Here is a 21,562-nt window from a genome sequence, read left to right on the forward strand (position 1 = left end):
ATATATAATTATATATATATATATCTAGTTGAGTGATTCGGCACTAAAAGTCTGGAAAAAAATTTCGGTTTATCAGGCAACCCGAATCTAAGCTAATCAGCTATCTCAGTTTATCGTCTAACTGGTAGAAACAACGTAAATTTACATATGAAGCTCATGTGAGCCAGGAAAAAACCCACCACCCATGTGGTGGCATTGGCCTGCCTCAAACAAACCGACATCCACGGCTAAATCAAAAATGCATTGGATAATTGTTTTTGAATAGCAGTTTATCAAATGTTTAGTGGAAAAGTATATAGGCTCATCTTGGTCTACCGTTGATAATTAATTAAGTTGGATCATTTGCATGGGGAAACAATCAATATCACATCCCCGAAATTTACGACCGAAAACCCTGCAAAATTTACACATTGAGTTGCTCAGTATCTTGTCACCAAATCCTAAATTACCCACCCATGAAAAATGGCTTAGCATTCGGCAGAACACCGTTGCACACGCACTGTAAAAGCAAATGTGTCACACAAGTAAACGCATGCTGCATTGAGCATAACGCGCAGCAGGGTGTCTTCTCATGCGCAATCACGACCAGAGTTGCCGAAACTCCATTCACTGTGAAATGAAACCACATCTATTCTTAGATTTTAAAAGCACGTGCTTTAGATTGACATCCGAGCGTATTCACAGCCTATTTCCTGTCATTCTTCACACAGTAGGATGCGTAATCATTCCTACACGAGCGCATTTTCTTTCACAGACTGTTTGTTTCCTAGCTGCCGCAATCATAGTGCCACGTACTGGTGGTGATCGTATTGCTCGTCTGCAATCGAATTTGGTCACATTCTCAAACGCATTATAGAGACCCCAAAATATGTGGAGTCAATTTAGAGTTGACTGGGAATGAGTCTTGACAGAGAGGCTGTTGGCGAATTTCGGCTTTGATAACCTGTCAAGCGAACGTCAGGCGGTGCATCCTGGGCCTATTGGAAACTCCCGTGTTTACGCGTGATCGCCTTAGGTTTGCGGTTGATTAGCAGTGAAGAGTTACTGGCGTTACTGGCATTTTCGTCCTGGAAACGTGTCTGAAACTGACGTCTGCTCAATTAACATCGCGCTGAGTTTCATGTTGCAGCCCATTCCATGGCCGATTAAAACAGAATACCTTATGTATAAGTAGCAGAAATGGCGCCCTTTTTTGATACATGCGACGATTGACTATGAATTCCAAATTCTTTGTTTTGTCCGCTTATGTGACATTATCATCAAACACTTCTGATGGTGAGATATCTAACTGTATACAGAGAACCTGAAATCATTTTCTTTCTGTTACTAGATATATACACGCATATGTTGATTAATATATATTTGCATTTGTTAATACGTTACACCATTTACGCATTGATTATGTGAATACACATTTGCGTGCTTGTTTCTGTTATTTTCTATCATTATTACGTACGTTATGTATGATTCCCAAGGTTTGGGCCGGACCCCTAAATACACAAAACACAGCAGTTTAGTTCGTTCCTCCAGTAACAGACTGGATTATCTGATATCAATGGGGTTGCAGGGAAAGCGCTCTGCAAACCATGCAATCATAAGTATTTATTTGTTTTGCTAAGAACAAAAAACCAATAAAAATATTTCGTTTACTCACGCTGCTCCCCATATATTCGGTATATTTTTAGAAGAAAGGGTGGTGGGGGACTAGTTAAACTTTGGCGATTTCCCAAGCAGTTCGCTGGATGCTACGTTAAGTGGAAGGCCTCAGATGCAAAAGCACCACTTAACCTGATAGAAGCACAAGTCAGCAAGGTATATCTAGGCTCACTAGCCATCATACTTTACATCATACTTTTCCTGGGAAAGGCTTTCTTCATTATGCTCCGATATAATACCTTTTTCTTCAAATAGGTTATCAAACCAGTTCCGCATATCCTTCGCAGGCGTTATTAGAAACGGAGAGTTTTTTGGTACGATTCGCGGACTCTAATGGAAATATCGAAATACGGTAAAGGAGTGGATGTTATAACATGATTCGGTGGTAGGTCCTGAGCTACATGTTTTGGCGAATATTTCGATTAAATCACGTTTTTGTACCAAATTTCTCATAATCTGGACCTCAAAATTACATACCACGAAGAATAGTGAAGCTTCCTTTAAGGCTTCGCGCGAATGAAGACAAAGAGCAAATGGATTCAGATTTATCCAAATCAACGTTATTGGTTAACAAATATAGTCGCCATCACCACAACGTTGGATGGTTTCCCTGAATAGACAATAGTGATTTTGTGTGGTTAGCGCTCGATAGCCCTATGCTTGTGAAACTTTACCAAAAGAACTTACTACAGCTGGAGAGACACGGCAAGCATACTGATCCCAATTTAGCCTCAATATTTCGGAGATGACACGGTCCGCTGTGGGACACCATTAGGTCTATGCATTTACGCTAGGAACCCCGGGATGCAATTATGAATAGCTGTTATGCAGCATCACAGTTTTTGCCACATGGCTACCGTCAGGATGAACACGATCATTTTCGTTTAACCAGGTTCTGCCTTATGCAAGTTTGCCCCATATAGGATGCAAACATGAAAATTGAGGAATCAACTGAGCGGATTCATCCCTAGAATTCGACTGCGAAAATGTGTTATTTTGCATGATCTAAACTTACCTCCTGGAGCTAAGGTTAGTTCGTCTTCGCAAGCGAAATATCCCACCTTGGTGTGTTTTCGGTTTATTTCGTCTTCTGATGTTCGCGCCAATAACATCGATATGTCGTGCACGAAAACTAACAAATTTACTGATCGTTGCATACAATAATTTAGCATTTTCTCACTCGCTTTTTTTTAACTGCGCTCCAAAATTTATATCAACAACAATGGCCAGTGAATCTACTGATAGCGTGAAGATTATGCCGGTGTGCAGCAAAAACCTAGATTTGTTCGTGTCAAATTCTCCTGCTGATTTTAATTCTTAGGTTTTGCAGTGGCATTCAAGAAATATTGCCTCTGGGAGCTTTACCACAACAGCGATTAATCTGTGATTATCTTGAATGCCGGAGGGAATGAACCGTGCATTTTCTAGATATATTCTGGATCCCGCCACTATGAATAAGGCTTGTTGTGTCTGAAACCAAACAGTGGAAGACCATCCAAGGGAATAAAACATGTGCACTTCGAAAAATGCAGCCTAAAACAATGAGAAGCGGATTGGCCGGTTCCCAACCAGTTTTTAGTTTTATGTTCGGTTGATTTCAATGATGTCTTATTGGTGAACAATCACTACCATCTAACTGCACTCTTACAAAGACGAATCTAAGTACAAATATATTGCGTTTGCGGCAGGTCACCTTACGCACGGTCGCATCAGTAAAATTTCAAAAAAAGGCGAACTCGTTATCCCGATCACGGTAAAGAATTTTTGCACATGGGGAATTCCAGTTGAGCGTGATGGGTTGGGAGTTAGATTTCGTGGTGGTTGCCAGCAAAACGCGGAAGCAGGTGTACGTACAAGGAAATGATATAGCATACTAGTCATATAAGGATTAGGCAAATCGCTTTTGCTGAGCTGTGCGCACCTAGAAATGAGATCAACGAACTGCAGGAACATTGTGAGCGGAGGCGTTATGAGTGAGTTTCAGTATGGGCGTACATCACAATTTGCAATTTCAAGACTGGTGGGATTGTCCATTTTTGTATGCGACTTCATGTTCTCTTGCTGATTAGTACTGTGAAATTTAGAAACATTGCACTGCAGTGGGCTGTCTTCAGTAGTCTTGGCAATTATGACGTTAATTTCTGCAATCTGCTGGTAGCTAGTTGAAGCTAATTTGCTGTGACATAGGCCATATCAGCAACAATATGGACACTATTCAGGGTGCTCGTTTATTTGAATTAGGAAACGGAAACAAACAACCAAGTTTGAAAAAGAGAGCTTTAGATGATTTGAGGGTCAATGAATACTAATAAAGAGCATTGATGCGCACTTCCCTGGTACCGTGGGAGAAGCAGTTCAAAACGAGCATTTAGTAGGCGCCGCACTTTTCGAAAGTTACTTGAGATACGAAAATATGCACTTTTGGTTGTTGCTTTAGTTTACTCATTCGCAAGAAATCACACGTTTCTGAAAATGCAGTAATCTGTCATGAACCTTCACAAACATCACTTCCCTAGCTCATCACCAATACTCAAGTGACTGTGTCAGCCAAGCCATCAGTCGTTAAGATTCCCTGATACACAGTGTATTCTCAAACAAACCTTGCTAGTGCGTCACTGAAACTGTTGTGCTGAATGAAAGCATAGTCTAGAGTGCAAGTGTGTGGATCACGTTGCGGCCTCTAATATAAATTTACTCCGAAAATTGTGGTGAGTAACGCAATATGCACCGTAGAAGGCAGCAAATCAATATCGGCGGGCGCACGTACTTAAATGCATGTGACAGAATGTGTGCATAATTTATGTAAAACATGGCGTAGGGAACAGTATAAATTTTGCCCAAAATTTAATCCAATATTCACTCGCGTCTGACAGAGTAATGAAAATCCTGGTAAACGGTATCTTAGCAACTCTGTTGCTTGGTATTCTTTGTGCAGGTTAGCAAATTTTCCAACAGCACTTTGAGCATGTTTACATTTTTACATGTTTCTTTTATGTTTTGGTTTCACGGAGACTTGTCAAACTTGGAAGCACAACTTTATGAGTTGCTTCAATATATTGAATGCTAAGTGTGTAGAGTGCGATTCACTGGCCTGTATTCGAAACCCGCCGAATGAAATCACTAGATTAGATTAGAAATTCTGAATAACTCGTCCGGGGACCGAAAGCTGGCTAGGAGCGACAACAAGGAGTCCTGCCTAGCCTACCACGAAATAAATAAGATTGATGCAGAATGTCATTATTTCGGATGAGTATTGGGGATAATGGTGACTGCTTTCATCATATTACGCAATATACTTTAAGATGACGCTCACGTTTTTCAGGATTCTAGCTTTTCTCGAAAAACGTTTTGAAAATATTCGTTATACTAGCCCCACCTGAAGATAGGTTGACATTGAATGCTGGCATTTCGTGATTCTCATCCAGCGGTGCTAGCCTGGTGAAAAAAAATCGAATATGAAACACTGTTTCTTGTGACTGTATGTTGACGTCAGGTTCATGTTAACCTCGTATTGAATGGCAATTTAAGCATTTGGTCGACTGATCTGAAACGACAGTATCCTTTATTGTTCTATTATCTCAACCGAGCATTGTCGTGGAATGCAAGTTTTCAGCTTGGCAAGATGGTACATTTAAATGCTAGCATTATCACAGAACCTGCTTGGTTTCCAATCCATCGGCATCCTGCAGGGCAGCAAAACATTAGGCAAGCAATTAGAATTAGTGCCATAAATCGGTGACGTTTGTATTGTCTTTTTCACCGCAAACTGCATTCATTCAGAGATAGAACTGCTTAGCTCATTCTTTAGTGTCCAATAGTTGAATTTGCGGGTTTTGAAAACGTGGCTACAGACAGCTGTTCTACAAAACACCATGTTGTTCGCTTTGTTTTTGCCATCTCTCTCGAAGATATCTTTACGAAGCTGACACTATTAAGAGTACTCATAAGCTTGGCGCATGATGCTTCCAATTGTCTTACGCCTTAGCGAGCCTCCGTAGTGACGAATTGAGACTGATATGAATTCTAATTAACCAAATATGCACCCGTTCATTCACACTCATGTGCGAAAAGTTGAAATTAACATGTAAATGGGCACAAGGGTGTTGCACACTAACGAGTAACGCGGAAGGCTACGAATGATACATGTGCACAATATCCGAAATTTCTTGGTGCAGTGGCATCTTGGATTGCATGCATTAGCATGCGTTTCATCTCCTTGCACCTCATGCTAATTATGATGATGGATTTGCGGTGTTTGCGGGTAAGCATTGCGTCAGCCTCATTAGTGTACTGCAAACTGTCTCCGTAAACCTAATTCATTGTGGCTGGTTCCGGTTATAACTGCCAAAAACACTACAAATTCCGGGGATGCCCACTTTTTAATCCACAGTTGATGATCTGGCCAAGTAGCAAGGAGGAAAGATTTCTCGGAATCGGGCATATAAGATGTGGTTTTGAGTTCAAGCGATATGTTAAAAGAGGTATGTGAGCGCCGATGCAAAAAGTCCGTTATACCAAACGTGCTAGAGTTCCATCCAAAAAAATATGGTGTGCGTTCAAATTGTCTACCGACAAGAAATGTATGAACTCAGAAGTGAATGGTAGACGGCGCCAAATAGAATCGAAGCACTACCGCATGCCGAGAGTAAAGCCATCGCGGTATGGCCAGTGTTTTCTACATCTATCCAACTATGCATTAAATGAGAAATACCTTCGATTGTTTTGGGGTTCCGCAAGTCTGCCCACCAAGTAGGTATGTTTTTTGGTGATGTTAAATATTTGGTAACCTAACGTATTCCGCGATCAAAATGAATCCTGTCATGCCATCAAAACGCTGTAGCGATTGTTTCACGCGGGACATTCTTTCGCAAAGCGTGACACGGGATTTCGGATTCAGAATATGCCAAAATACATATCCTTGAAGACGGTTGCATACGGTCATAATAAAATTTCTACTACATTTCAATACTTCTAGCAAACTCAATCCTATCATCACTTGTTACATTTGCGTTCTATAATATATTACGTCCATCAGTTTTGGGACGCCTCATTTTATTCTCCAAAGCTCTATGAGAATATAGTAAACACAATTCACTACAAAACGGTTAAGCAGTATTTAATGCGCACACTTTCGACAATCTTTGATAAAACTGGTGGCACTGTTACGATATGGAAACTGCCCGGGTCGGAAGAAGTTTCTTAGATGCTTGGAGAGTGCCTACTCTATCCATTTTTAAGAAGCTGCTTATCAAGCCATTGTGGAACGTTATTCCAGTTTAGAGCAATAATTTGCTGTCTGAAAGCAGTTCATTTTTGTGTGTGGGCAACTTGCCGTAGTATGACCAGCAAACGGTTACTGTTGGTGCCCTCCAGCGTGTGCGATTTATCTTTTGCCGGAATTACTAATCTCCAAAGAGGCTATCTCCAGACTACTGGGTTAAAGAGGATTACTTCTTCCATAGTTGTTTAGCCATTTGTATTCACACAGACTCTGCCGACTCGTTCCCGAGCATAATGGCATTAGCACGATAGCAGTACGGACGTGGAGGGAGGCTGTGCGATTTTGAGACCAAAAAGGTGTGCTGCCATCTATAAATTCGAAATTTGTTCGACTGTATGTTTTGCTCAGGCGGAAGGTGAGTGCTTTCCCTCATTTAACCAATTATAGGAAACCAGTTTTCCAACATTCCCGGGGATGGCTAAATTTGTTATTATTTTATCGCGTCTTAATATAAAATATACTGCTTTGGGGAATCACACGAAGCATAAACTCTCATATTTTGCGTCATTGCAAGGGTATTAATTTTATATACCCTATAGCCTGACGGATCTGTTGGCCGAACCATATTGCCAGGTACAGTAGCTCTCTTCAGATGCCCGCATAGGAAAACCAGCATAATGCACTAAACACGTAACAAACTCAATCGCTCAAGTGCAAATTGCTTTGAGGAAACGAGAGACTAACATGTACCTCAGTTACGAGTTATGGTGAGTTGACAGCTATTTGAATATAACGTTCCTAGGCCGAAGGCTATGGTGCATCACGCCAGGCGTAGACCAATAACGGATTGCAGAATTTCCAATCTCTGACCTCTTGTAGCCAAAATTTTATCAAATATTCCGCGCACCGCTGTATTCCTATGAGGCGAAAAGGTGACAACGACTGCATCTGCGCCATCTTAGGTGTATCGTGTTACCTTGATTAAATTTGGATTCAATCAAACTGAATTTAATTAAATAATATACTCGTTGTCCCCTCTGAAACGCTTAGAAATCCAACACCGTCTCATCCGCAGTGTGTTAACTCGAGGAAGTCTCGCAGTAATATTGGTCTTCATGTTGAATCCTGCCGAAATACATTTGTATTGAGCAGCCATATAAATCTGAAAACCATGGGACTTTATACAAATTTTCGTTGTATATTCAGGCGTCGGCAAATGGCCTAATTTTGTTATACTTATCCAGCATTAAGTTATTGGTGTGATTCGCTATTTCGGTCTTCCGTGTTCAATTTGTCTGAAAACTGTTCAGGATGCATAAGATGATGCGCTCATGTTACTGGTAGCAGTTGCAAACAGTTGCTGGAAGTTGCAAAAATTCAATTCCAACGGAATAAATTAACACGTGTTAAACTGTGGAGACCGGGTGCAAGCGGCTTTCACCAGTAATAACAAATTCCATTTGACAACATACAATGAGGGATCTGGCTCACAATTCACTATATATAAATATGTATATATATACATGTATATTGGCACAACCACTAACCCACCGCTACGCACAACTACGCACTGATGACGTCGCCTCGATTGGTGATGAAATATTTGCAACCAAATTACCCAGCTCAGTGAACAAGGCAACGACCATCTACGCTACCTGAGTTACCGACATTCTCTTCTATAGGAAAGGCGTTGGTCCATCTGAGCTTCGAAAGCTTTGCACATCTCCGCCGCGGGTGAACGGCATTGAAAAATTGGGGTGTTTTTTATCCATATATAAATCAGTAGTATGTTTCCTTTACGACGACGGAAGTGCAGGGACAATTAGGCCACGCTCAGCGAGGCCTAAACAAATACGCTTAAAAAGGATTATGTTCTTTTGAGTCCGTAGCCTATGCCGGAATCTCAAAATCAAAAGTAGAACGGGGAATAAACTTTGAGCCGACATGTTGGAGTGAAAACGAGCCATCCTCGGAAATCATTCCAGTTCATTTTGATCATGCACAATACCAGTTTTCGTGAGTCCTCACCTAATGGCATAAGTCACACTTTCTGTCATTTTCGAAGGAGTGACAGCCAAATGTCTACTATTTTGCATCTAGTACGACCGTGACACATCTTCTGAAAGGTCATTAATTGTTGATTACCACTAACCACCAATAAACAACAGAATCAAAGCTTCCACTACCGCAGCCAAATTTCCTCGCCGCCTCCTTTCCTCTCCAAAATCTTCTGGGGACAAGGGTGTTACCACAGAGATCCTGAATGCACTGAATACTGTGGTTGACAAAACGGAGGTAAATTGAAATCGGTGGCATGCAAACGTGTTTTAAGTAGAAAATGTGTGCACCGTTCGCTAGTACTGATGTGGCGTTCGAGTAGATTGTTGGTTTAGGTAAATTTACATCGCGTCTACGGAAAGCCGGGTTTCTTACGGAACTCGGGAAACTATTTTGTAGCATTCGTTTACAATTGCGAGATTGTTAATGTGTATCCACGATAGCTCAAAATAAACTGAAGAACAGGTTCGGTTTTTATAAAAAGATACATATGAGACGTGTGATTTCTATCCGCTATTTTGCATCCATTTATATGGTGTAACCTACAAACGGGATTCTCGGTGAAGAATTATCTTCTTTGCCCCAGCCATAACACATATAAAGGAATAGGAATCAACAAAGCTCAGTAATTTTCCACCTCAATCTAACACGTGTTTTATAATGGACGCGTAAAACAGCTATGTTGGGGAATTTTGTTCGTCGGGAAATTAAACATAGTTCTAAAATCTCGTTGGGGCCCGGCCGATTCGCCTCTAATTCTCTCAGGATGCGTTTTTTCAAATGCACAGGTTCTAATAACTTGACCGATTTCCATTGTCTGGTTTCAGGCAAAACATGATTTATTCATTATGGCAGGGTCTAGAATACATCAAGTAAATGAACTTTATATTCCATCTGTCATACAAGATGATCACCAATTAATAGTTGTTGAGAAACTTTTTGAAACCGACGGCGATAACCCTACGAAATGTTAGTGGATATGCCTTGAGAAAAAATGTGCTACAGCAGGTTTTCTGAGATCAACTGAAGCATTGGCTTTTTGGAATCCGCAACTAAATTCCGAGTGTTCAGCGCACCGATTTGGGCAGTCTAAAGGTTATGCGGTCGGCTAAAGCGCAGACTGCTTTTTACCAGGAAAAATCGTGGTATTAAGATAAGTAACATAATTCGACATAAACAAACCCGGGTGTTTTCTGCATTCTGACACAATTCTCACGCAAATTGGACCCTATCAGAAGTTTCGGTGGCAAACTAAACTCAGCCTATTTCTCATCCGGTTCGCGATTCGTCGTCCGCAGCATAGAGCTTTCGGATTTGTTGACCAATTGGAATTGTAAACCAGTTGCTACAATAGGTGGTGCGGATGCCATATGAAAGAAAAGCCATCAGACTTGAATGCGCCAAAATTTACCATTTTTAGCTCGGGTAGGGGCGCATTCTTTGTAATATAGACAGTATTGTGTACCCCAGGTGAGCGGGCTGCTAGAGAGGGTTTGATGAATTCCAAAACATATGATTGTATTGCTTCAGATGAATAATTTGGTGTCGCATTTTATGTTTGAAGTTGTATGAGGATACGATCCCACAAGAAGATACACCGAAAGAACGGAGCGAATAGCTCTAGAAAATAGGGTGGATGGTCACGCTAGCCATACTGTGAGTATTAGTACGAAATTTTAGTGTGCGTCCCAAATCTCTATTCACCAATATCGAAAACAAAAATATGATGGAAGTATTGGTTCATCCATTTATGTACAGAGGTTTTATTCATCTGACGTGCGCAACGTGCGAGGTTGAAGATTTAATGAGGTATTTCCTTCACTCATATAGTTAACCGCCCGCAATTAACCGTTTCTTAAGAGCCCGCATTTTAGTGTTGCAAAAGTAACCCGCAAGTTATTTAAAATGGCGAGAGGAATATAATTTAATTATTCTAAACTACGGGCGGAGTTTTTTGGAGAGTAAGAATTGGATTCGTGATTTTTGCTGCTCTTAATTCGTTCCTTACGCCTTAGGCCTAAGGGGGTTGAACTAATGCCCTATGACGAAATTAAAGTTGTGCATGGTTCCTCCGCTACTGACCAGCCTTTATTTCCCCATACACGATTGTGCATCGAAGCTTGAAACGACCAAAGCGCCAAATTGACGTAGCACTGTGAAGTTGCTGCCACGTGTATGACATATACCGGATTATATGAGCATTCAGTGTACAGATACTACTTGTGGTCGCATGGAAATTTTGCAAGTTAGGCACGTGATTTGAGTTGAACATTAGATGATAAATTACAATATCTTCCAGGATCCTTTCTTGCGAATGCGCCCATAAGGACTTGAATTCCGAATGGGGGAAAATCACTAAATTTGGTAAAGATAAAAGTGCGAAGTTGACATTCCGTCACTGATGTGAAAACGCCACGTGGTCAAGTGACAAACATATAAATTGCGAAGCCAGACGCTTATATCTGGGTAACGAAGGAAAGCGAAGATGCCATTAAATGCGGAAAAGTTATACGCCGGAACGTGTTAGTTGCCATTTGTACCCATGCTGGTGAGGGATGAGAGATAAGATGAGGTAACTTTTTAAGTCCAGTTAAACAAAAGGTGGTGCAAAAATGCCCATTTCTCGCACGCAACAATCGGCAAATTTGGCAACAATCAGCTGACGACGTATCGATTGCTTGTTCCGTTTTATTGCGCCAAAATCACATAAAATAACCCGAAAAAGCACTAAGATGTACTGCTACGTTTTCAAAAACGACCCGCACATTAGAATCAGGAGGTAAGTTTAGATTATGCCAAATATCACACTTTTGTAATCAAATTTTGAGAATGAATTTGCTCAGTTGATTCCTTTTTTCATGATGCATCAAAAATCTGGTAAAGCACATCCGGTAGAAACAGGCAAACTGCATTTTTGGACATCGTGTAGTTTCTTTGCGTGGCCAGGGGGCAAAATATCACTAAATTCGGTAAATATCAAGGGGCGGAGGTGACGATCCGTCATTCATTTGAAATCACCCCGTGATTAATTAGCAAACACTTCAGTTGCAAAGCCGAAGGTGAAGATGCCGTTAAATGTGAAAACTTTATACACCGGCATGAGTTAGTTGCCTTTTGCGTTTATGTATATAAAGACGATCTAAATGTTGAAGTGCCGTTAAAGACAGAAATGTACACAAAAGCTATCCTCTTGTACGCAATAATGAGGCGTTTTGTTATTTTTTTGCATGATATATCCATACCTCGTTCCGATTTATTGCGAGAACACCAGACGAAATAAACCGAAAAAATACTCAGAGGTGTTGTGTCCCTTACAAACGACCCTGACATTAGCATCAGCAGGTGAGTTTGGATCATGCCAAATGTCACAACTTCGCACTCAAACTTCGTGGATGAATCCGGTCAGCTGATTGCTCAGTTTTCATGTTGGTATCATAAAACTGGGAACGTGCATTCGGCAGAACCACAGTTAAACTGCACTATCAAACATCATGTTCGTTCCGCATGTAGCCATGTAGCTCAACGTCACCAATATGTTGCTCCACTACAGCTATTTATAGTTGCATGTCTGGGGTTTCTCAGGTAAACATAAACCCAATAGTGTTCAACATGGGACCGTGTCATCTACAAAATCATGAGGCTAAATGGGACTTAATTTTCCTGCCTTGTTTCTTCAGCTTCATAATCATCTGGCAATATTTCACAACACATAGGGGCACGAAGTGGTAACCAGATAAAACCACTGTTATCGGTTAAGGAAAACCATCCCACATTTTGGTGATCGCGGCTATATTTGGTAACTTCATGTTAGTTTCATACATTTCAATCAATATTATGCTTGTCTTCATTCGAATGAAGCCCCAAAAGACACTTCACTATTTGTCGTATTGCGCCATTTTGGGGCCCAGATTATTAGCTTTTTAGGTATAGTAAACTGATTCAATCGCAATCTTCGCCAAAACGTGTAGCTCAGGATTTACTACCGAATCGTAGTATAATTGTCACCCTTTTATCGTATTCCCATATTTTCATTTGAGTCCGCGAATCATTCCCCATCACTCCCCGTTTTCTGATAACGCCTGTGGTATATATTTGAACCTGGTTTGATATTACTTTTGAAACAGACAGCATGATATCCGTGACATGCTTAAAAAACATTTACCGCAAACAAACGGTTAAATTGCGGTGACATCTGGTATAGGTAGGTGTGGAAGTACGTTGAAAAACAACCAACTCATTAATTAATGCATAGCTTACCGTGTTTTTTCAACTTTACTATGTTCATCTGATAAGGTTTGACAGCACCATGGCTAACAAGCTATTTGGTCTTCAAAAGAAATCAGCGCTTTACCGCGGTACACTCCACCCGGTTTTATTTCAGCTTATATAGGCCAACATCACTGCGCTCTACATGACTTAGTTCGTACATCCAGTTCATGAAAACCGGGCACATAATTAGCACCGAACATATTGCCTCATTTCCCCGATTCATCATCCAATCGATATCAAATATTCTAGCAAATTGTTCAGCATTGTCAACCGTCAGTTCGACGCCAGCTGTGTAACCCAGTTGCTTGACCATTTTACTTGAAAAACGAGCAGACTACTGACTGCAGTGGTTAAAAATTTCACAGATTTCAATCCGAGAAAATCGTGCATTTTCTTCTGATAGCCAGGTGGCACAATATCAGCAACATGTTGCTTTATGATAGCTATTTATACTTTCATCCTGGAGATTCTCGGGTGAATGCATAAACCTAATGTTGTCCCGAAACTAACCCTGTAAACCCCAAAATCATGAGGCTAAATGGCGCTTAGTTTGCTTGCCATGTTTTGTGGTAAAATATAGAAAATTCTCACTTGAGTTGGTCAAACTCATGGAGCTCCTCATAGCGAGGATAAAAATCACACTGCTGCCAAAATTATATGTCACGTGAACATTTACCATTGCCCGTGTTGTGATTTCAATTGCATGCATGTTTAACGGGAGCATCCCGCTATAATACTCTGCCTCAACATTTTGTTCACGTATGGGTAATGCGAACTTATATGTCCTGGCTCAATATACGAGCTAAATCAACCGTCTTACAATGAAAACTGGGAATCAGGATAATGCAGGTCGCGGTAAAGATCTGCAATGTCTACGTCTACGGGCCATATCACAAACAAGGGTCGGGGCTGATGCACACCTGCTGTGCAAGGCCACATGTGAAGCCTCGTATATGAAAACAAGGAACCTGCGCGTGTGACACTTTTGAAACATTTCCAGGGGTAGCTGCCTCTGTAGGGAAGTGTGGTAGAAACTTAGCATTTTTCCGCATGCATCACTATTCCGGGAAGGTTAAATGCTTTGAGAAAAACTAAAATATGTTGTTTCCACTCACATTTCATATATGTCCATGTGGTTTTTCAAGGTGCCCAAATGTTATTGCAAATTGATGGATTAATTTACATTTCGCCTTGAATTAATTGCCGACAATTGCCAAACCATTTACGAAATACCACATGAATATATTATTCCAACATTTTGCGCACACGTGATAACAACCAGTAAAATCGGGTCACTCTTGCGGCTTCATTCTCTAGCCCAGAACTGCAAAACCAATCTGTGATTAATCTGAATAGGGTTCCGTTGCTCTGCCGCATCAATTCTGTTTTTACGCAAACTTAGATGGATTGCATCCGTGTTTCCATTTGTGTTGGTACTCAGTGAAATGCCCGACGGCCTTCTCCAAATCGCTGGATATACTGGTCAAACGTTTGGTGAAGAATAGTGTTAAATCACTGTCTGATTAAGATTGAAATCAAAGAACAATGCCACCGATATTCAGATGTTTGTGTGACAAAGTTCAAACATACTACAACGTACCGAATTTCTATAGATCCACATAAACATATAGCTATTTCCTTTGTCTTAGGTCGAATTTGGTGCCTTGAGCTCCATATATATATATATGTCTATATATATATNATATATGTCTATATGTATGATGTCGTTTTCGTTTTCAACCGTAATGTTTACGAAAACCGATAGTGAATTCATATTTTCGGGTCTTGGTGTCTGGCTTTGCGTATATCGTATATATCTGTAAATGACTAACTTCCTAAATTTCTCAAATTATTCAAAGGCGATTATTGCGTCCCGAGTAAAGAAATCCAGAAGGATGATCTCGAGAGTTTATGCTGGCAAAATCGTGAATCGTGGCTTATTCGACCACATTAGTTTGGTTGCCCGCACCAGTAGAATCCGGGTTTTCTTTTGTAGGAGTAAGATGTGACATTTCCAAGTAACCGGTTTGGAGTGAAACCCAAAGTTGAATTTTAATTGACGACAAATTCAATCCGACTGCTTGCGTTTTGAATCACACGGTTTGCACCCGGAACGAAAGAGCAAATCTGTGTATGCTGCAAAACGTAAATTCTCTGGAACAGGAGCGCAAGCACTATGGTCATATGCCGGAACTGACATCTCATGTTTATCCCGGAATTATGCCGAATGCGAAGAAGTGCAAATGCATTCCCATCGTAGTAAGCAGGCTGAAACCCGATTGTGTCACATACCGTGGCCTGGGACACCGAACGTCTTTCCCATTTCATATTGCTGTTTGCACGCCTGTCATACGCAATGGCTTAGTTGTAAAAATATTATATTGAGGTCAGTGTAGTGAACGCAAGGAAAAAGGCAGAAATGGTTACAACATTCGGCCCAGCGAATACGAACCTCGTTTATCTCCGGGGGATAAATGTTGAAAAAACATCAACTTTGACAACAGTTTGGCAAAGCCAGTTATGGAATAAGGATTTCCGCAAGCTTGTGAAACTATGACCAGCTGCATAGCTGCAAAAGTAATATTTTATTCTTCCTTCCCTATGAATTACCAAAAGAAAAAAATGTTGTTCGTTTGTAATTTCAAGAAAATCAGAGGCTGCTTCACCAAAGGACTCCGCCCGAAATCACAATTCTGCAGACAGCATTAGATAATGGGTTATCTGATACCACGCAGACACACGAGCAAATCGTCGGTTTAGCCCAAGATCTAATACAAAAATAGCCGGTGAGCGAGCAGTTTGAGAGGGTGTTCATTTTATTGGCTGGGTTGACTTCCGTCTGATTGGCCAAGTGTGTTTGGAAATTATATTCTGAAGTGGAAATGTGGTCCCGCATTTTATGCCGGTTGTTGATTATTCAACCCCAAATATTTATTGAGTTCAACCTGTCAAATTAATTATTATCGGTACCATCTTGCATGAAAAAATATCTCCCTCGTTTGCTGTTTTCGGCAACGGCGGTTGTCCTAGTTTATGATACTGTGCGTTAGCTACCGAATATGATCCAGCATGACTTCGGAACTTATCGTTTTCCGATTTGCCTGTATATTCCTCGTAGGACGTCTAAACGTCCGTCCTTTCGAGTTGCAGTCATCTTCCTGCATACCGTCCGCCATTAAGACACAATGTTCAAAGTTTGATGTTAAAATTTAATCTAAGGAGGAGCTCAGAGCACGAGTTGCTGCTAAAGTCTTGTTGGATATCAAAGAAATCTCATCCACACTCCGATTTATCTAATGATGCATGGTGTTAAAAGTGTGCAGAGACGTGCGAACGGCTATCTGCTCGATAGTTCCTGCTTACGCAGGGACAAACCTTGGCCGATAAGCGCACCGAACGTCATCCTAATTACGTCAATTCGTATAATTCTTAGAAACATGGTTGCGCACTGGATCTGTGATAAAACGTATGTTGACAGGAGCATATCGGATTCTAGTCATTCTTGTTGCCTCAAGTTGTTCATCGTAATTCCATGCATGATTTACTGAAGCACAGATTGACTACATAAATTATTGCACACTTTTCAAAGCCACATTTGAAAGCTATTTTCCTCACTCATCAAGATGATATTTGTTGGGAAGTGGTTATTTACTTATGCCCCGGGAATTCCTGCCGTATCAAACATTAAGCTTACAGCAGTGATTAACCTAACATGTAGCGTTCAAAACACGCATGTGGCATGTGAAACCTGAACACTGCAGATTAATTGAGGTGGAAAATTACTGAGATAACTCGTTTCCATTTCGACTGCACGTCACCGGACAGCAGCAGGCTGTAAGTTTATAACATATCAAATTAAAAATTTCTCCCAAACGAATATCCGTGTTGAATCCGCTCAAGCTGCTTTCCAGATTCCATGTTTATACCCAGGAAGATACACCCGGATGGAAATTAAAACTTTCACTTTACACACGTTTTGTCGACTGACGACACGCTACAACCGCACTTGTTGAGGTCTAAGTACACGGTCGAACTGAAAAAAAACGCAAAAGCTGTGTCCAACCAAATCCACAAGTCAGATAGCTTGGCAGCTCCGCGACCGAAAATCTAGGACCAACAATATGCACTTTTTCGTCCAAGAAATCTGGTAGAGTGAAACGAGTGAAAACTCGCTATAATCGCTGCAAACTAGGCAACAATGCCCAAGCATCTGAACAGTTCTGAGTTTCCAAGCCCGCGGTCATCCATGCATATATTTTGAGATTTTGCGTAGAACGCACATATCTGCCATTTCGATCACTGCGTCCAGCAGTTTTCACTTTCGGACCAAATTTACGCCGATCACAATCAATGGGCCTGACCAACTTGACCAACTAACCTAACAGAATCCCTCGTGGTTCCTGGTTCTTGCTGGTAGAATCACGTTTAAAGCGCTATTCGGCTGGATTCGTAACGTAATCACACCTTTGCTCTAACTGTAGCAACATTGACATATCCATTGTACATATTTATGCGGCAGAAATAACATCCGACACAGGATAGTGTCACGTACGTTTCGTGCTTGCGGCAGGTGGTATAATGTAAGCGTATTTCCCAGATGAATCTAGCAAAATTGCTGGAATAATCGTAAAAGTTAACAAAACGGTGTCTACTGCATTTAAAAGATGTCATATTATTAAATAAAGAATAGTGGAAGTCCCGAAAAGGAAACGTTTGTCTCTTTGTAAAAGGCTCATGCTCAAGAAAAATCCAATACCGCAAATATCACATTTCAGCTTTGCATACGAAATAGTTGAAACGTGCTCGCTGAAGGGCTTTCGGCTAAATAATATGACGTCTGGAATTTTTGAGCTCTTACTGCAACGGTAATTTGTAATTGTACTTTGCATTATCCAGCCTTCAACATCGAATCTCCAAACCAGAAATCCACATCAAGCTAATAGCCAAAAGGGTCACTTGCAAGCACCACTTTTGTTTCGCCACTAAACTTTTACCAGAAAGCTAGGAATTTGCTCCATTATAGCATCCATTTAAAGTAGCGGTTTCCCAGGTTGTAGATTTCGGTAGGCATAATGCTATTTATCTGCCAAAATATGTACATCTTTGAGTCTCAAAGTGGCAGACTGCCTAATCACTATCACGTGTACGGAAAAACCAAGCAAACTTGTAGCGGTAACTGACGATATCATGGAAATTTCGACGACTTTGTACATTTATTTGACCGGAGCCAAAAAACAAGGTCATAAATACACCAACTATAGGCCGCTAGAAATCTACTGAACGCGCTGCGCGAACTCAAATGCTGTTTTTGTCAGGTAACTTAAGCTTTTGTTTTGTTCGATCTGGATTTGAGGAAATCAACCATGGACGAGTGTCAGGATTGTTGGGGAAATTCGGCGGATTACTGCAAACCACCCCACCCTGTCTAGGATTCACGCCTTAAGGGTTCACCACCAAAGCGTTCTGCACGACAAAGCAGGTCAACCCATTTTGTTGAAACCCGGTGCATTTCAAGCACCCGCACATTTTGACTAATCATTTTCACAATTCGCGATCCAATCGAAATTAAACACCCTAAAAGATATTTTGCCCGTATCAACATGAATGTGTTCAGATGCTGGGTGCCAAAATTTATAGACAAAACATTTAGTCAATTAACGTATTGAGCACTAGTATTCGAGCAAAATTCGGAACAAGTTAGTTCGTGTATTTTTGTGCATTTCCGGTTCAACACATGAATGTTAGTAATCGATCATCAATCTCCGAACGTGAAATCAACCAGTCGGATGCAACTAATTTGGCTTCCCAGATTTCCAGTTTCATCTGCAACAGTACTTCCCGTATAACAATGAAATTGAATTTACGTAGATGTTTTAATACTACGGGTGCTCCCAATCTGACACAACGCGATGGTGATTTGCTTTGTAATGATAATCACTGGAAGGCGTGACAGTGCGTCGTGGATCCACAAGTCAACTTAATAATACAGAAGTGGACGGTTTACTTAGGTTGTAAATGGCATACAACAAACGGTCATATAAATGTTTGACTGGACTGAACCCAAATTGTATCGAGTACGCAACGAATAGGATTCATTCATCTCCACGTACCCACACGACATGTAAAATCTTGCGCCATTTCCAAAAACTATACTTGTCGTTCTCTTTTATATGTTTCTCGCGAAAACAGCCAAAAAGTTCCCATTTCAACCAGCGGCAAATTTATCCATATTTATAATTCCGCGAAGCTCAAATGGCCCATTAGACAAAACGTATTACACGATAGTTAGAGGAGCATGCTTATTTGGATTTTTATGTTCGGATGAACTTCCGACTAACTGACCGACCACGTCTGAAATCGTGTTCTGCATTGAAAAATTTGGCGCCCTCTTTTGGCCGACTGTTGATGTTTCAACCCCTCAGCTAAATGTGCATTAAGTTACGAATAGCAATACTAGTCATATGGGAACAGCTGCGAATAAATGTCTCTGATACGTGCATAGACCTCCCAAAATGTTCATTGTTTTCCAAAGCGCAGACATAATGAGTTATGGCCCGCTCCTCGTCCATTTTGAACGACCAGCAAATCAAAATGGTGAGTCATTCGCTATCCAAGATGAGTATATAAACAACATTCGTCGCCCGGTTTCCTGTGCTGAAACTGCTGTTAAGTTCGGCACCAGATCACTGAAATTGCATTTACATTGCTGATCATCCACGTTCGTAAGATGTTCCATACACATTCATAAAATATCGAATATTCGTTCGCGAATATTTTTTAGCTGCGCTCTGATATTTCATTTCTAGACCATGCATCTCCGATGTCATATTCTTCATTTGAGTTATTCAGTTGCTAGCCAATCTGGCTGCCTCAGCTTATTTGACGCAATTCTTTTGTTATTCCATTTTCTGCACGACGAAGTAGCGTATCATTTCACGCCTATCGCCAGGATCTACTGCATCTAGCAATGTCGTGAATGTATACTGCATCTGGTTTCGTTTTTCATATGAATTACATCTGTTGTAGAATATTTCATTATGCTACACGACCGTATTTCCTGCCTTACTGGGTAACTATCATACATGTTTCATCAACCTGTTTTCCAGCCAAATATATCGGTCAGGCGGCTAGGCAGATCGGTGTACGAATTGTGACGCGCAAACGATATCAGCATTTTCCCCGCGCTTGGGGAGAATCATCTAAACAGTTCCGATAATGCAGGCCTACTACAGTCAGGATTCAGGTCACATGTATAACAGGTTTGCGCTGATGTCCGACAGATCAACGCACTGCGGAACTATATCTACTACACTTATGGCGTTAACATCCCATCTATATGGATTGGACCTACTGTCAACGTGTGCAGGAACAGAAATCACATTTCAAACAGGGATCTCAGGAATGACGCAGCATAGCCTGCACAACAACAGGCGAAAGTTCATTTAGATCGGGGTGCACCCACATCCACAGATAGCCATATACCGACAGCTCCGTCGCGAAGAGACTGGACCGTCACGAAGACACTGGAACTTACCGTGGTGTGGCGGTTTGTGTACCTCGGATACCCAATAAGCTATACTGGGGCTGTCCGCATGACACCCACAGAGTCTCTCATACTAGGTTGGTGCATGGGTAGGGGTCTGAAGAACATTGACTCTTGGCCAACCAGGTGGCGGGTTGGGTCATATTTGGCGACGTGTTCCGGAAAAATGGAAATATACTTGCATTTCCAGCCCAGTACCGTTGCCTCGCGGTTGGGCTTTTGAGCCAAAGGCGCTGGTGGCGGACGCTTGTCGTCCTCCTGTCTAGGTGTGGGCGCCCTGGCAGTACCCGGCCCTCGCACAAACATGACATACACAACTAACAATACTCTCATGCCACATCGGCCGTCGCGTGGTTCCATCAGCCGGGTCGCCTTACTTGTTGCATACAGCGGAGCGGGTAAGCGGAAACATGCTACTGCTGACGCCTCCTCTCTTACACTTTCACGTTTTCCGTCTTCCATCCACCCGCGCCCAAGTTCGGATACTTTCTCCGTAGCTCACTTCTCTAGGAATCACCGTTTCGCTCGCCTTGCATCACACTTAGCTGCAGCTTCTACATGTTCAACTTCAGATCCGTTACAACTTTAAACACTTCGAAGTATGTTTTCAAACACCCCAAAACCTGTGTACTTAGTCACCTTCAATAGTCGCACACTAAAGCAAGCAGGTTTAAAGGTGGCTCTTGTGCGTACGCTGGATTTCCTCTGTACTGATGTATGTTGTCTGTCAGAAACAAGGGCGCAGGACGCAAGTACTGTAATCGAAATGACTGCCCTCTTGCTGTCGGACAGAATCAGACTGCGCGCCTTTGGTG

General features: G+C 41.4%; 1 protein-coding gene across 1 annotated transcript in view; it reads right to left on the minus strand.

Moving 5' to 3' along the window:
* Positions 1-21,053, minus strand: part of T265_11200 (hypothetical protein) — a gene marked incomplete at both ends in the record, with an annotated part of 35,028 nt that extends 13,975 nt beyond the window's left edge. The window contains one exon of the mRNA XM_009177797.1: positions 20,822-21,053. Within this exon, the coding sequence (XP_009176061.1) occupies positions 20,822-21,053 (232 nt within the window). The remainder of the gene's footprint in view (positions 1-20,821) is intronic.
* Positions 21,054-21,562: the final 509 nt, after the last annotated feature.

Source organism: Opisthorchis viverrini (genome assembly GCF_000715545.1).
Source record: "Opisthorchis viverrini unplaced genomic scaffold opera_v5_459, whole genome shotgun sequence".
In the NCBI taxonomy this organism is placed as follows: domain Eukaryota; kingdom Metazoa; phylum Platyhelminthes; class Trematoda; order Opisthorchiida; family Opisthorchiidae; genus Opisthorchis; species Opisthorchis viverrini.